General features: G+C 41.1%; 1 protein-coding gene across 4 annotated transcripts in view; it reads right to left on the reverse strand.

Annotated features, from left to right (window-relative positions):
- ATG7 (autophagy related 7) overlaps window positions 1-16,196 on the reverse strand; it is a 68,614-nt gene extending 52,418 nt beyond the window's left edge. For 3 of the 4 annotated variants that reach the window (XM_079316767.1, XM_079316765.1, XM_079316764.1), the window contains exons 1-15: window positions 15,042-15,236; window positions 14,168-14,222; window positions 13,130-13,247; window positions 12,229-12,306; window positions 11,670-11,786; window positions 10,985-11,134; window positions 10,400-10,488; window positions 9,323-9,444; window positions 8,209-8,299; window positions 7,345-7,489; window positions 6,647-6,805; window positions 4,624-4,818; window positions 1,609-1,812; window positions 1,262-1,377; window positions 557-632 (exon numbers count right to left, since the gene is read on the reverse strand). In XM_079316767.1, the coding sequence (XP_079172893.1) occupies window positions 557-632; window positions 1,262-1,377; window positions 1,609-1,812; window positions 4,624-4,818; window positions 6,647-6,805; window positions 7,345-7,489; window positions 8,209-8,299; window positions 9,323-9,444; window positions 10,400-10,488; window positions 10,985-11,134; window positions 11,670-11,786; window positions 12,229-12,306; window positions 13,130-13,247; window positions 14,168-14,222; window positions 15,042-15,210 (1,884 nt within the window). In that variant the 5' untranslated portion in view covers window positions 15,211-15,236. Of the gene's footprint in view, window positions 1-556; window positions 633-1,261; window positions 1,378-1,608; window positions 1,813-4,623; window positions 4,819-6,646; window positions 6,806-7,344; window positions 7,490-8,208; window positions 8,300-9,322; window positions 9,445-10,399; window positions 10,489-10,984; window positions 11,135-11,669; window positions 11,787-12,228; window positions 12,307-13,129; window positions 13,248-14,167; window positions 14,223-15,041; window positions 15,243-16,135 lie in introns of those variants that run through there. The other variant, XM_079316766.1, reaches the window with a different exon arrangement.
- Window positions 16,197-17,815: the final 1,619 nt, after the last annotated feature.

Below are 17,815 nucleotides of genomic sequence, written 5' to 3' on the forward strand. Positions count from 1 at the left end.
AGTAACTGCAATGCAAATAATAATACCTCAATTCTGAAATTTTAAAACTGAATTTTAGAAAGCTGTAACATATTTGTACGTAGAGTGTGAGTTGAGCTGAAGAAAAAAGTGCTGTATGGTACCAAAGCAACACAAATATTTTGTGATAATAATAATAAATAATAATTACAATCAGCCAACTCACATAATAATTGGGAGTTAGCGGATTTAAATTGTTTTCAAACTGAAGAGATTTAAGAAGTGAACTTTAAGATGCTCATATTGGCAGCTCTGATGGAGAACAGAAAAGTCAGAAATTGCTTTATTCACGTAATTTCTGCTCCAAACAAATTCCTGCTCAGTAGGCAGCAGGAATTTTGTGTCCATAAGTAGCACAACCACAAGGCCAGGAACACCCTGCCTGAGCTGTGTGATGGGTTAATATTATTTATATTTATTTTTTAATAAACATGGAGAGTCAGTCCTCTGGGGAACGAAATCAGCATTTTTTTAAGAAAACAACATCTGTGATGATCAGCTCCCAGCTCTTAAACAAAAGGTTTTATCACACATTTACCTGGTGAGGAACAAGCCCAAGAGAAGTGGGTGGTTCATTCATTCTGTCATCACTGCTGCTGGCCACAGCATAACCACTGCCAAAAACCAACAGGAAAAATCAGAACAAGACAGCACACTCAGAATTTCCACTCAGCTTCCAAGCATTTTGCTACAGCTTAGAATGAGGCAATGAATCTATGCAGAAAGTCTGCTTCATAGGAATCAAGATTCAGCATGATAAATACATATAAATCACTCTGAGACTCATCTTCAACTCTTAAGTCACTTTTGCTCTCACAGGTTTTAAAGAGAGAAAATAAGCCTCACATTCAAGGTGCAGAAATTCTGAGTAATTTCTGTATCACACACACTGAGTTAGAAATAAGATTTGCAACACAGGGCTTATCTTGGAGCCCTTCATGTGCCACATGTTACAACAGCTCCTCATCACACCCAAATTACTGGTCAGCAAAGGAAAGCCAAGATTACTAACAGCAACATTTTCTGCTTTTGAAATTCTTAATACTCCTCTGTGGTTAAATTCAGAGAGAGGAGAAAATCCCAAGACTTGATGAAGCAGTTCCCTCAAACATTGCCTTAATTTACAGACAACATTACACTGACAGAACTGTCCTCCTTTAGGTGTAATTCCTTCTCCTCCCTGCAGGTTCTGTGACATTCTGTGACTCTCAGAGAAGACCTCAGAACAGCAGCAATGGCTCACCCTTCTGGATGCTGCAGGACAGAAACCATGAGCTCCACTGCCAGGGCTCCAGCCACCATGGCCAGTCCAGGCCGGCTGACCGTGCACTGCTGGTCCAGCGTGCGATCCCTGGTGGACTACAAACACAGACAGGGCTGAAGGGAGGCAAAAGCAACTCCACAGTAACCTGCACAAAACACCTATAGTGCTCTGCAGTTCAGATCTGGGATCTTCCTGATAAAAATCAGCTATTTCTTTACCACGTGCACATCAACATAGCTCTTTAGGGAACATCATTAAAACCAAATAAAAATCCAAGCTGCAACAAAAGAGAAATATAATCACCATCTGCATAAATTTCTACTCACATCCCCTGGTGCCACAACATCATTGCAGAAGTAGCAGCCCAGTTTATAGCCAGGGATATTTGAGAAGAGTGAGGATCCCAGCAGATCAGAAGAAGCAGAGGCGTTGCTGAAATGTGCATCACCAGATTCTTGTTGTTTTGGCTTCTTTAGGCCGTGTCTCATAACAACAAAAGTGTCAAATCCCAAGGCAGCATTGATGACCAACTGTGAACAATAAAGGGAGAACAACAGATTTTACTGAGCCAAAAAGGGAGGGGGAAACAAACAGCCTTGAGGTTTTTATTCACTATAAATGCCAAAAAACCCACACACTGTAGATGGATGAGCAACTCATTAACTGCACCTTAGCTATAAACAACAGAGTTTCTGAAAGGTGCAGAATTCCAGATGTCAAGCACTTCGAAAAAAACAAAACCAAAAGAAAAGTCTGTTTCAGAAAGTCACAAGCCCTTGCCTTTCCCTGTGCCTTTCAGGGCAACCTGATCCCAATGAATGACTCCCTCTAGCTGTTACACAAACTTGTGACAAAAAAGCAACAGCAACTTCAAGCAATGAAATGCCATCTGTTATCCAAACCAATTTCTGCTCAGTAAGGAAAGCAATTAATGATTACTTGTGGGCTTCATCTGCATCTGCTTAGTCACATGGGGAGCAGGAGCAGCTGTGCTGCTCAATTCCTGTGTCCTCATTTCCCCCTTTCTCCCCATTTTGTGGCAAGTGCACAGAGGAATCTCAAGCACAATATCAACACAACCATGACTGCAGCCAGTCAAGTGTAAGGAAAATGCACTGCTTCATCTGCAGATACTGTTGAGAGAAATTCTGGGGCAGCACTTCCTTGTTTTCCTTTCTTCCAGCCAGGAATTATTTAAAAGAAGAACTCTGGGGGAAGCTCTCTCAAGAATTAGTCATCTTAATTAGCAAGCTTTGAGTCTCATCATCATTCTCAGTATTTCCAATTATTTCTGCATATTCACTTTCAGCCTTGGAGTAGTTTATTTTCCTCAGTCCTGAAGTGGAACCCTGCTGTTTAATCCATCCAGGGCTACAGCAATTAAAAGATTGCATCTTCTCACTGCATCTACCTGTGAAACCTGAATATGCTGTTCCATTTTCAAAATATGAGTAAGAGCTGGTATTAACAGAAATTAATTATGTTTTTAAACAGTTCCCACTGTAATCAACTGTTTCTTTCTTCTCAGTTTATTGGCAGGTAAACTATTTCATTCTAACTGATTGAGCCTTAATTTAAAAAATCATCTGGTTTTGATAAAGAGACAATGGAAAAGTACAAGAGACAAATGGAAGAGTATCTTTTGGCATGGATTAACAAAAAGAAAAAACAAGCAAACTGTAACAAGTTCCAGTGCTCAGCAGGAACAGAGATTTAACATCCGACATGAGGATTTAGCATTTGAGGGGTTGGTTTGTCTGAGGTGCTGTTTTGGGGAAGGATGAAGGCACTTTAATTATGAAGTGGGGAGAACAACTCCTGCTGCTATCCACAGACCTGGTTTTGTGCATTTTACACAAATCATCACTCACCATGGCCTTTACTTTCTGTCTGCCTGTCAGATACTTTTGGGACTAAACTGTGCAGAACTAGAGAAGTGCAGGTGCACACAAAATCACATTTGAAGCAGAGCTCTGGTGGAGTGTTTACCAACATAAAATACTGAGCATTTGTTTGGACACCTTGAGTTTTCCCAGTGACAGAGAATTCCATCTCCTCAGATCTAAGTGCTGGTATCAAATCAATCACCTGTGATGCAGACACACTACACCACTGAGTAACAGAGAAGTGTCACAAAAAAGTTTCAACATTTCTGCCCAAAATTATTTGAATGCTGCAGGAAAAATGTAGAGGGGCACTGCTGGCTAAGAAAAAACAGGGGGGAAATTTTGGAGATAATAAAACCACTACCCTGATTGAATCCGAAAGGATTCATATAAAATATGCACATGAAACTCCATATATTGCTGGAAATTCCCAACCATCCTCCATGTGGAAGAGCAGACTGGCCTTAGCAATTCCCAGTTCAATACCCAGCTTTCCAAACTTGCTCTTTTTGTTATTTCTGTGCTGGTTTTAAACAGCTAAAATACTGCTGAAAGACCAAGGTGCAAGCTGCAGAAAGGCCAGGAGGCTTAAGAGGGAACTGATGAAGTTACCAAGTGTCTTGGTTTGCAATCCAGGCTGTGCCCAGCAATGTGGATTCTGTCCCCATCTGCTGACCCGGGTGGGGCAGTGCCCCTGATCTCCTGGCACATATTATCTGCTAATGGGCCATCTTTAAAACAGCTGGGCAATCATCTTTATCTTCCCACAGCCCATCTCCTGTTCATGGCCAGTGATTCCCAGTGCATGACTGATAAAATTCCATCATCCCACTGGGAGATGCTCCAGCCAGGGGAGCAGCCAAGCCTTTCCTACCCAGAGAAAAACTGAGATTTTGGACACCAAGGGACCTTCTTTCCACTGGATTCCAGAGGAAAGCCAGACCTTTCCACATCATCACTGGAGCTTCAGAGGAAACTGCACCTTCTCCAGGAGCACTGCTCCAGCTGAACCACATCTGCCCCTGCAGGAGGATGCAGCCACCATTGAATGGGACTGTGCCACCACCCTGACTGACTGAGGGGTGTCAGCTTGGATTCTGACTCTGGCAGGGTTTGGGATTGCTCTTTGTAATGCTGCATTTCTATTTTAATTTTCCTAGTAAAGAACTGTTATTCCTAATTCCCATATCTTTGCCTGAGAGCCCCTTAATTTCAAAATTATAATCATTTGTAGGGAGGGGGTTTACATTCTCCATTTCAAAGAGAAGCTTCTGCCTTTATTGGCAGATACCTGTCCTTACCAGGACACCAAGTTACACACACACCTGAAGCTATAACTCAGTGAAGCCCTCACTAAAGGGACACTGATCTCTCCAACAGAAGTCCATTGTTCAGGCCAGAAATGTATTTGAAATCAAGGAAGAAGGAAAGGACAGAAATGGGTTAGTGCAGTACCTTCCTCTTGCTGGCTGCAATGACAGCAGGCAGCCAGCGACTCTCCCGAGTGTCCATGAGCAGGAACACGACATCGTGGGCATCAATGAGCTCCTCCAGCTTGGCCACATCCTTCTGAGCCTGGGCCATGGTCACCTCAGAGAAATTCACTGGGTGGCCTGGCATGGGGATGCTCATGTTGTAACCTTCAGAGCTCTAGGGAGAGGCAGGCAGATAATCATGAGAAGGTAATCTTGTGACTGAATGGCAGCTCTGCTCCCTGCAGCTCTCTGTGTGGCAGTGCAGTGCACCAAAACACAGTGCTGGGGTTTCTCAGTCTGCATTCATGCAGAACAGACTCAGAAATCACTAAGCCTAGGAAATCACTACTAGAACAGAGTGGAACTGCTCCTGATCCCAGGGGTTACAAACATCATTCCAAAACCAAGCAGCCACATTTACAAATGATTATGATCTGTGATTAAAACTGGTGTCCTGGATTCTCTTTCCAGCTGCTTCCCACACAATTTTAAGAGGCTGCAGTTTGTATTTCTGCTGCCAAATACTGACTCAGGTACATCAGACACGTGCAGTATTACACACTCTGCTCTTTATCTTCAGCTCCTGAGGAGAAGAACAGCCTTGGATGATGTTCCTGTAGTTCCCCAGCCTTGTGGGAACCTGAGACAGCAAAAAGCACTTCTGAGACTTGTCACTGCAGAGCTGTGCAGATGCTGGAGGAGTTTGTTCCTCTGGCAGAAACATTTCCCTCTTCCATCCCTGGCTTGGGCAGGACATACTGAGAGGCAATATTGAGCCAAATAAGCATCCACACAATGCATGTACAATGCAAACAATTAATTCACTCCTTTGGAAATGTGTCAGCACAATCTGCCAGCCATCTGCTGGAAAGAAAGGATGGATCCCTCATTTATGTTATACAAGAGCAAGCCTTGCCAAAGCCTCCCTGCTTAGCACTGCAGGAAAAATTCAAACCCAAAATGTAAAAACTGGATGAACCAAGCATAAAATTCCATGGGGAAAAGAGGAAAGGAAGGTTGGTGGAATGTACTTTTGCACAGACCAATTAATTACCAGCACAACTCATAAATCCAGGTGAGTCAAATTACCAGAAGGCTGAACATATAGAAATATCCCTGAGGATAAAAAGGCCCATTTAAAGCTAAGAGAAATGACTGTGGGTAATATCTGCATTAACCACAGGATACACCTTTTTTTCCCCCTCTGTACCACCACCACAGACATCAGGAATTACTGGGGCAGGCTTTAATTTCAGAGTCATTATCTCCTCCAAAAGGTTGTGGTAGGAATACAAAACTTAATCCATATATTCTGAATCCTGAATATTCATGGATAACTCATCAAGCCTGAGCTGCAAAGTGCTGATTGATTAGATCAGCTTAACTGACACTGCTGGTGACTTAGGAGGGCAATTTTTGTTTAATAAATTAAAATAAATGAGCTAGACATTAGCTGCCCCAAAAAATGGTCAATGATGTTTGTAAATACTAAAATCCTACCAGAATTAAATATTTAGTTACCATCTCATAAAATATCAGAATGACATTAAAAACGGGGGACTATTTGTTTCCTTTACTGGAAGTTAAAAACTAAGCTATTATCTTCTAATGTAGAAAATCAATTTAGAGAAGATTGCAAATTTAGGTTCTAAAACATAATAAGAAATCTCAAAAATATATTTATTATTTCCCTCAAGATCTGCTCCCAGTGTTGACAATTAATATGTCTGACCTGGCATTACTCAAAACTCCTTAGGACATGCTACATAGGGAAAAATTTCACTATCAATAAACTACAAGATGACTTAATGATCCTTAATTGTATTTCATTACTACAAATGGTTACCAGCAGCAGAGATTTGAAGTAAAATATTTCAGTAACCAACGGAACACCTGGGTTGCATTTTTAATATTAAACTACTACAACTTGCAATAGCAATTTAAAGTCACTTTTTTTTTTTTTTTTCCCCACAGTGATATTAACATGGAAATAATGATTTTACCACTCCTGGGAAGATTTTCTGCAGCCTGTCTGCTGCTGCCAGAGCCTTGGGTTTGCCCCCACTCAGGCAATCTTCGAACTCGTAGAGCGGCTGCCGCACGGGGTTGGAGTAGGAGATCTTGGCATTGTCCACAAAAGTGATTTTCCTCACCCCCCAGCCCTAAAAGAGAACAAAATTTAATAAAGATTGTTACAACAGCCCTGTAAAATTGTTTTGAGGAATGTCACGTACTCAATGCTGAGTTTTGCCCACTTTTTTAAGTTCCAAAAGTTTTTGCTATTATTTAAAGCAACTGAAATAAGGGAACAGAATATTTGGTTGGTACAAATATAGCATTGAACAGGAATCCCTCACACCCTGCTGAATAGGAATTATCTGCACAGTTATTTCAAGTGCTTCACTGTGAATTTGGTCTTTACAGCTTGTTAATTTGCTCCAGAATCTCTTTTTTAATGTAAATTCAAAATATTCTGCCAAGGTTCCCATACTATCTCATATTAGCAGAACTTCAGTTACTTATTTAGCTACAGATCTCACCTCTTCCCTGAAATTTATAATATAACTAAAATGCATTCTGTGTATTTTGATGCAGAGGATGCAATTTGCCTCTGATGTGTCATGGCAGCTGGAGCAAAAAAAAATAAAGAAATATAGAATTTATGAGAAACAGCAGATTTTTTGTAAGATTAAGGATTTACCATCAAGGTCCTTGCAACACTACAGCCCAGGGTGCCAGCTCCCAGCAGCAGACACTTGGCAGCCACAATCTTTTCCAAATCCAGAGTAGGCACCAACCTCCAGCACATCAACTTCAAATTCAGATCCACGGATGATTCTGCTAACCTGTGCCATGGAATAAATAACAACAGCTTCTGAACCCTCCTGTGCTTCTCCAACAAAGGAATTACTGATTTTTCAGCTGAATGAGTTAATTAGGAGAGAAAAAATTCAGCAGTTAAACACATGGGTAATATGAAAAACAAACAGGCAAAGGCTTCTGAAAAAGCAACAATGCAAAACCAAAAGTTTATTACTAAAATTGATGCAAACATTGAAATAAAAATTATGTCTGAGCCAAGATTCCTGTTAAGCTGAGTGCTAAGACAGACAATTTGTCCATAATTTTTTGTTTCTTTTTAAAACTAGATGAAGACACACTGTGCCCCTATTCTTTTCAATCCATTGCCCAAACATTATGTACAAAATGATAAAAAAGTATGGAGGTCACATTTCCTGAGCTCTTTTTGTCCCATTCTGAAAAATCCCAAATACTTCTTTTCATTACACCCTGCAGGTTACAGAGTTCAATGAAATTACCACAGGCCTGTAACACTCTGACCTACATTTCACCCAGTTTTAAATAAATGCAGCCAGAATTTTCAATCAGAGTCCAAAATTGCCAAGATTTCTGCAGCAGGCTCTGTAAAGGTCCTTATCTCCAGAAGGAAAGTCCAAATAATATCCAGTGTCTATTTCACTGCACATTTATTTCACATTTCAACTTGCTATGGATTAAAGCCAAGTAAAGAAAACTATGAGAATTTAAAAGATAAAAACCAAACCTTTTTGGATCCATGCATTCACTGAGATTCACCATCCTTGGCCCCATGCCTCCCCTTTGGTTTTTCTCCCATCCAACAGCTTTTGGACAATCTGTTGGAAACATTTAAAATAAAAACAAACAAAAAAACAAAAGCCACCAAAAACAAACAAAGAAAGAAAAAAGGAAAGAATGAAAACCTTAATATCACAGTTCAGAAAATAAGAAATTTTGCTGGACTTAACACTATTGGAAAAAAAATTATTTTAAACCTATCAGTAAATAACCTGTATTTTAACCTGCTATACAAATTGTGCTGTTTACATCAACTGAAAGTTCCTGGAGAATTTCTTTGCTCTCAGGTGTCCTCTGTGCTGCTTTTGCCTGTTCAGCCTCAAACCCAGCACAGAGCTGGCATCATTCTCCCTCAGATCTTTGATGTCAAGCTCAGTAAATTCATAATTCAGTAGGTTTTGCCAATTTCAGTCATCATTTCATGGTCCCTAGACCTCATCTGCAAATCCAGTGGAGAATCATATATCTTAATTATATATAATTAAATAGTTTGCAACAATGACATGTGAAGCATTCAGAATTTTTTTGCCTGAGGTAGAGAAATTTTGTGATATTGTCCTGTACTCAAAAATTATATCTGAGATTATGTTTTAATATTTCAAGTCTGTTGCTTTAAAATATACCTGGATGTGTCACTATGGGATTAAAGGAACAGTTCCACTCTGAGGCAGGTTTTCATCATTTTAAGAAATTCTCCAGAAATTTTGCATCCCATAAATTCACTATCAAGTTTTCCTACCTGAGGGACTGTATAGAAATTCAACAAGAAAAAAAAAAAAAGAGAAAAACTGTTGTTTCATTGTATTTTCTATGACACCAGCAGGACTTTTCTTGATTTTTTTCATTAGAAACACAATTAGAGGAAGAAGAAATTTAAGAGAGGACATTCCCTCTCCCTTCTTTGCTGAAAAAGGAACCACTTCACAGAAATCCAAACAATTTAAAATCCATTTGAAATAACTTAGCATAAGTAACAATTTTATGGTAGTAATTTATTTTGCCATGTCAGCAGTGATTAAGAAGGAAAAATAAAAAGGGAAAAAATGTTTAGAATGGATTACCTGGGCCCAGGGGTCTCTCTGGCAGTTTGATTTCAAAGATGATGCTGTGTGAGATGTCTCTGACCCCCTGCATGGTCCTGTCCCTGAAGCAGAGCACTTCAACCCTCTGCAGAGCACTGCCCCTGCCATTAAAATAATAATAATAAATAGAGACAGACATGCAACTTCTTTAATGGAAAAGGGATTTGTTTTAACCCCCATGTCACACAGGTTTAGTCCTTTGCAGGTTCTGAATGAGGTTTTTTTGTCTTGGTAGTGAACAGTTGTTTTATATCAGGTATAGAAAGAATTCCTCAAGTGTAAGAAAATTGCTGGTTTGGTGTGAACCAGCTCCAAAGCAATGCCACTGTCAGCCTGTCCTTGCACTTATCCTGCACTGAACAAATTGCAGATTTAAAAGAATAAAAAGCAGAAAAGCACCAGAGCACACATCAGGTGACACAGTGGGGACTTTGGCGTGACATCAAGATCCTCTGAGTTCTCAATCTGTGTAATTTTTCCTCTTTGTGATTCCAATCCCCTAACAAAAAATGAGAATTTTACTGTCTAAACCCCTCTGAACCCCAAGGTTGTGTAAATGTAACACCCAAAACTATGGAAATGCCACCTAATTACAGTTTTGTTACAGCAACCCAAATTCATTTGATAATTTAAATTCCTTCTTTCAAAACTCAGAGTGTAAAACTGTGTCTTGTCTTCCCATCTCCCCCCCCCAAAAAAATAAATGGTACAAGAAGAAACCTTAAGGATATCTGATTTTTAAATTATAATTCTGTTATTATTTAACATTAATTATATAATTCACAGAGTATTTTAAATAAGATTTCACACAGCAGAGTATGAACCTGCCATTTCCAGGTGCATGCATCCATATTACAATTAGGATTAACAGGAATTTGTGACTGACAAATAAAAAAACAGAATAATGCACAAAATCAGAATCACTCCAAGTGGGTAATGTCAAGAGAAAAAGCAAAAATCTCAGATGGGTGATATGAGTAAAATGTCATGGGGAGAAAAAAATTCTTTCAATATAAACCAATAAATAATCTTTGTGGGAAAGAATAAAATAGATACCATTTGTGGGCTGCCAGGATCAGGAAGTTTCTCAGTGGCCATCCTGGATACTGGGATAAATTACAGGGATCATAAACTCCAACTGTCACCTGCAAATCAAATTGCTCTACATGAGAAGTCATCTAGCCACAGTCATGCAAAGGTTATTTGGCATTTTTAAATAAAAATTCTGGACAGGGCAGGCCTACACATACATTTTGCAGATTTATAAATATTTAATCCATGGTCACATCAGGTTTTCCTCAAGCTTTTGCCACAGCTTTGAGGTTTATTCAGTTTGGCCTCTTTAGGGACACTGGATGTTCACTGCAATAAATGTACTTTCATTACCTTAAAAACACAATTATGAGGGAATTCCAGCAATTGAAGCCTTGCTCCCAAGCCAAAATTCTGCATTGATTTTGGGATGATCAAAAAGCAAAAGGGCACAGGCCAGCAAGAAAACAAATCAAAGGGAAAACAGCATAAAAATCACTTTACAGCCACCCTCAAGACACAACCACTGTGCCCAGCTCAGCATTAGAGCCTCAAACCATTCACAGATTAAACATTTAATTCTATAAAATGATAGAAAATTCCCATTACCTTTTCTCCTTGGTTCTGGAAGAAGTCATCCCACCTTTTCAGCAGGGATATTATGACAGAATTATCATGATACTTAATTAAAAAGTAAGGCAGGGCTGTCACCCCCTCCTCCTGGCAGAGGTCATCATAGGCTTTCTGCAGGGCTTCAAGCTGGAGGTGAGAAGACAATTGAACCAACAGTTTTAACAATTTTGCACTTTAATATGAAAGAAACTAAAAATTGATGAACTTTTCTCCAAAAAAAAAAAAATTAGATTAACTTCTTTTTCTTGTCAAATCATGTATTTTATAATTTTAATGAGTTGGCTCAGGGGATGCCCCTTTATAAAGATTTTTTTTAAAATGAGTTTCAAAACGAAAGCTATATACATAATTACACATTAATTTTAGTTTTTATATACAGCTTAACATATCTATCTCTAAAATAAATATATAATATATAGCTTAGCATAATCACCTCTTCAAGAATTGTTTGCCATATCTGCACCTAAACTGAGGCAATTCAAACAATCAAGGAACAAAAGGTAACTAAAAAAACCAATGTGAAAATTTAAAAAAGGCAAAGATTTTAAAAGAAATTAGAGTTTCCAATTAATTCAGTTTGTGGCAACATAAAATATTGGGTTTTAAATCTCACAGAAGTTCTCAGTATTGCAGAATTCACTATATTTAGGATTTGAAATACCTGATTTAGTGAGAACCTGTCCCCAAGACACACAGGTTTCTGAATTATGTGAATTCCATCAGGGAAGCAGAGAGCAGGGTAGCAAAACCAGTAATAGAAATGATACTTTTTTAAATCCTAGAGAAAAAAAAAATGTAAAATTACATAACAAAGAGACAAAGTAAATTGTATAATACTAATTAAGATTAACGGGTTATGATTTTAACCATGGAAACCACAGGGATCTTTACCTCTCAATGACTTTAGAAGATCATAAAAATACTAAAAGACTTCCCTCCTCTGTATGTGTCTTAATTTAAGATTTAAAAAATGTGTGTACAATCCTTCAGGTTTCATTAGCTGCAGCATTTAGTAAAACTTTCAAATTATTAAACATGAAACAGCTGCTCTACTTTTACTTATATCTGTAAGGCTATCAGGTAATCTTATACATTTGTAATAAATAATATAAAAATATATTAATGCAGCATTATTATTATCACAAAATATGTTAATACTCCTGAAAGGAAATTACTTTGCTGCTTCCACTACAAGTAGGAGACAAATTATCTGTACTCACTGCAAATGTCAACAGCAGGAACCTGTTCAGGAGCATTGGGTTCTCCAGAGCAGCTCCAGATTTGATTGATTCCCAGATCTGCCATGGATTCAGGGGACAAGAAGGAAGAAAAAGGGCAGAGAAAGACCAAGAGAACATGAGAACAGCTGCAAATATCTCTAATTCTTCCAGCCACCTTTAAAGTATGCAAATAAACATTCACTGTGATCTTCTCTAACTGAATTTGTCCATTATTATCTGTGTTAAAAGCATTTTAAAGGTCAGGCAACACAGAATTATGAGGCCACAGAAATGCAAAAAAAAAAAAAATTCCTAGTTTGGAGTGAAGATGTGCATAAAAACTTTTTTATTCAAGGCAATTAATTAAAGGAATCAAGGACTGCTTAAAGTAAAGCATCTTAAATTTGACTTTCACCTCTCCCCAGGCCATGACATGAAATTAAATGGTGACAGTGCAAGCAGACCAGCCCCTCCAACCCATCCTTTTCTTGCTTTATCTCAGGCTTCTTGCTGCTGTGGAGCTTCCCAATCTGTCTTTATCTGTCTCTCTGACAGATAAATTTAACAGAGAAGATTCAGATTTAAATCTGAGATTTAAATTAGGCACTGCTAGTTTTTGGGTATGAAGACAAGTTTTAATAATGTACTCTACAGAATTTAAGTCCCTGGGGGACTTAATGTGATGGAGCTTTCCAAGTAGAATTAGTTATCATTAATTAAATTAGGTTCTACTCTCTTGTAGAGAACAGTAAAAAGCAAACACTAAACTCTTCCTTCCAGAATAAGCTAAATCCTGAGGCTGCTCAGGACTGGAGTATCTCCAAATTTGGGAGAGAGTGTAAAGCACTTCAAGTGGTAAAAAAGATTTGGAAACACTCAGTGATTTGATTTTAAATCTTACCTCATTTGCTTCCTTGTCCAGAAGTGCTTTCTTATCACAGGATTTGAAAGTCTCAAAAGTGTTGGTGTTATACAGTGTTCCAAAAGCAGGACAGCAATGTGCTGGTATTGAAGCATTCCTGAAAAAAAGAAGGAAAACTCTGGGCATTAACACAGTCATCATCTGCAGAATCCAGCTTATGGTGTAAACTTAAATCATCAAATGATGAGGCAACAAAATTAAAATCACCTCTAAGGAAAACATCTTTATGAACATGGATTGATGGAATAATAACCAGTGCAAACACACATCTCTATCATGGCCTCAAAAATACATCTGGCATCTGTGTTTGCTCCAGGCAGAGTGACACTAAATCAGGGACTGAATTTAAATTCTGATCAAATAGAAGCTACCCATGACAAATGGATTTGCACTGAGAAAAACTAATTTAGATATCAGTGTTAGTTAAAATTTGAGGTCTAAAATACATTCTTAAGGAAACCCAAACCAGACAAAAGATTGAACAGCTTCTGTAGTTTGTAGCATCATCAGCTAGAGAAGCTGCTTTTTGCAAACAGCATTTTTTTAGACAAATTAAGTAAAAACCCAAGAATATTCAGTTAATTTACAGATCTGATTGATTTCACTGTTCTCAAAACCTGGTATTTTCCCAGTTGTAACAGAGAAATACTTTGGAAGAGATTACAGTGTAACAATCCAGGCTGTAAAAACTATTTGAAATCCTAATTCAAGCTGTAAGGGAAGGAGTCAAATTACTAAAAAAGTGTCCCTAATGCAAAAAGCTGAGGAAATGGGGAGGAAAAAAAAACATTTTATATGAACATACATGCAGAAAATGAGTGAATCTGAGAATTCAGAATATTTTAAATTCAGCCAGAAGAAGTTAATTTTTTGTGATTCAAAGCAGTCTCTCCACTGTTATTAAATTCATTAAAATGCTATTTATGCTCGTGCAGAGTTTCTCTAACTAGTATATCAATTTTATGCCAGGAAAGCATTTTCACAACCAAATCAAGGTAAACCACAGCCTGTACTTACATATCAAAGGCACTGAACTCCAGTGTTAAACGAGCTGGCAAACCCAAAGGATCACCTGGACAAAAAAAACAGCAACAAACCTCCTTTTAAACTGAAATATTCAGGTTTTTTCCCTTTGGTTTTTTTGTTGATATTAATTAACCATTGAAATAGTCAAAATTCCCAGCCATGTGAAACACTAATCTTTGAAAATTAGGATTTTAGTTACCTTGCTGCAATCAATTAGAAGTTAGAAGGGTGGCGTTATCTGAGACTTAAATAATTGATTGTCTGTCATTTCATGTTTGCTCAGCTGCACTTACAATGGGAGAAGATAAAACTAGTGAACAGAACCAAAGGAACATAGACAATGCAACCAGAAACCCATTCTTTGGAAAAGTGGACTATCCCCAGAAATTATTTGTATTGTCAGTGATAGAAAAGGTCAAGAGTTTAGGGTGAGGAAGACTTACCTTACTTTCTCCTTTTAAGACCCCTCTTCCACAAAAATGACCCCAGACTTAATTTAAGAAGTCAATCAATGCTTAATAGATATTCAAGCTAATTATAATAGGAAGTGAGGGATGGGAGGGGCTGTTATTATGAAGATGTATTTGTTGGAATCCTTTGCTAATAAATAGACTTTGTGACCACCTGTGATTTTGCATTGCGTATTAGAGGATTATCACACACTGCTGCCCAGAGCTGAATAAACATACAGTTTCTAACTTCAAATTGTTACAGAGTGTTTTGTCCGTCACAGTAGAGTATCGGTATTAGACCAATACTCACATTTTGGTAAATCACTTTCTAGCATTTCAGCAAAACATCTGAACCGTGTCAGATGCTCAGAGGAGAAACTTGAGGGGGTACAACACTTTCAGTTCGTACCCACCATTGTAGTAGTAGCCCTTGATGACTTTGGGGGTCTCGTCCAGCCGGTACTGGTTGAGTTTCCTCTGGGTGAGCTCGTGCCAGAAACCCGCATCCAGGGCGCTGCTGAAGGGAGCGAACTGCAGCGGGGAGAGCGCGGCGCGGCCGGGATCCCCGCCCGCTGCGGCCATGGCGGGGCTGCGGGGCGCTGCTGCGCGGAGCCCTGCGACCGAGAGAGAGAGAGAGGGGATGGGACACGGCACCGGGACACGGCACCGGGACACGGCAATGGGGCACGGCAATGGGGCACGGCAATGGGGCACGGCACCGGGACACGGCAATGGGGCACGGCAATGGGGCACGGCACCGGGACACGGCACCGGGACACGGCAATGGGGCACGACACCGGGACACGGCAATGGGGCACGGCACCGGGACACGGCACCGGGACACGGCAATGGGGCACGACACCGGGACACGGCAATGGGGCACGGCACCCCTGCTGCGGGCAGCCCTGCGACCGAGAGAGAGAGAGAGGGGATGGGACACGGCACCGGGACACGGCAATGGGACACAGCACCGGGACACGGCAATGGGGCACGGCAATGGGGCACGGCAATGGGGCACGGCAATGGGGCACGGCACCGGGGCACGGCACCGCTGCTGCGCGGAGCCCTGCGACCCAGAGAGAGAGCGGGGAGTCAGGCACGGAAGCGGGACACGGCACCGGCACCGATACCGCACACTGATACCGCACATTGACACGGGACCGGACACTAACACGGGACCGGCACCGAACATGGACCGGACCGAGCACCGACACGGGAATGACACCGGAACCGGACGAGGCACCATACCCGCACACTGACATTGGACTGGCCCCGCACAGCGACACGGGACCCACAGATGACCTACACGGGCCCGGGACCAGCCCCACGGCCCCGGCCACTCGGCACGGGGCAGCCCCCGCCTCATCTACCCGTGACTGCAGCCACGGGGGCCGGCTGAGGCGCGGACACACGGACCGCGGGGGTGCCGGGGCGGTGCCGGTGCTGTGACCCCGCGGCGGTGCCCGGGGCCGGCAGGACCCGCCCGCCCCACTCCCGCTCCCCTCACCGCCTGAGCCGCTCGTTCCGCACTTCCTGCATCGCCGGCCGGCGCGCGCCGGTGACGTCACCCAGCCCCACCCACGTGAGGGGGCCGTGGCGCGGGTGATGCCGTCACGAGGCGCGGTGGGCGGGAAGGCCGTGAGGCGGGGCGGTCCCTGCCGCCATTGTCACCCCGATCGCGATTCTTGTCCCCGTCCCGCTCCCAACGGGATCCGTCGGTGCCGCCCGCCCTCGGTAGCATCCCTCGCCTCGCTGCAGGCCGGCGCAGCCGCGGCTCAGGCGGGCCCGGCTCCCGCAGCGCTCGGAGCCGTGTGTCCAGTGCCGTGTCCTGCTCCGGCCTCCCGGCACGCAACAGAGCCCTCACAAAATCTGCAGTTATTTCAAATGGCGGGGAAACGCCAAAATGTGCACCTGCACTCTCCTGTCCGCAGCATTTCCTGAAAACATGGGGAAAAGCGCGATGAAAACTGGCTGCAGCACGCCGGGATTCACCCCTGTCCCGGCAGATGTCCCCACTGGCGTGAGGAACGCTCCCAGAGGAATTGTGTCAGTTTGTAATTCTGCGTGTGATCATTGATAAAAGATTCGTGTTAATCATAAAAGTCTTTCTTTGGAAGCTCCGTGTCCTCTGACCTTGGTTGTGAACTGGAAAAAGCTGAAAATATTTTGCAGGAAACCACGCCTGAAATATTCTCTTGAGCCTTGGCCCCACGTTGGTGGGAGGCTTCTCCACTTCTTACCGTAATATGTTTTTCTCTGTTCCCTCCCAGAACAACTGGAATTGCCTGCTCTGTCAAATAAACAGAAATTTTCTTAGGTACTTGCTATTTCAATTATCCCATATCCCTGTTTTATTGTTCTCTAATAGATATCAGATGTGGCAATCACAAATCCACTGTCTTTGCTATTAACACAAATATTAACATATATTTATCTAAAGATCACGGGTAAAATGACTTGAATAAAAAAATACTCAGGCAGCTTTATTTTCTTGGTTTTATCTGTTTGAATGTCCTTTATTTTTACCAAGGCTTTCTGTTGTTATAGCCACAATCATTTTAGACCAATTTTCAATGATCCTGCTGAGGTTTTGTCATGTATTAGTACATTTTAAGGTCAGAAAAGGCAATTTTCCTGATCAACAGGACAGATTTCTTGATAACTCCCAGCAGCCCGTGGGTAAATGTGTTTTTCAGCACTAATAACTGTGTCTGACTGTTATTTCCTCAGGGATCATCTAAATTACCATCCATTTTGGCCAGAATTGCTGTTGCAAATCAGAATAGAAAATAAAAACAATTTAATAGCTGTGAACCTCAGCAATTGTTTGTGAAAGGCCAGGGATTAGAGCATGTGTTTCAAAATCTTCTGTTCTCTGCTCCAAAAAAGGTGCATTTCACTACTTGTGCAGGTGTTCCCCCTGCAGTGAACAAGTTGTCTGAATTCTGCAATTAATTTTGCTGGTTTTATGTTCTCTCCCTGCATTTTGCCTTATTTCTCCTAAATTGCAGTTTTTCCCATGTGCAACTTGAAACTAAAGTCAATCTCTGAACCTTGCATAATACACTTAAATAGACTGAATTTTAGTTTATTCCTTTAGCACATTTCCCAGATTTATTAAAATTCAGATATATCAGGGCTTCATTTAATTTTACATCCTTTAAATACAATTCAGAAAGTGTTTTGG

The sequence above is a fragment of the Erithacus rubecula genome (assembly GCF_903797595.1).
Source record: "Erithacus rubecula genome assembly, chromosome: 13".
In the NCBI taxonomy this organism is placed as follows: Eukaryota; Metazoa; Chordata; class Aves; order Passeriformes; family Muscicapidae; genus Erithacus; species Erithacus rubecula.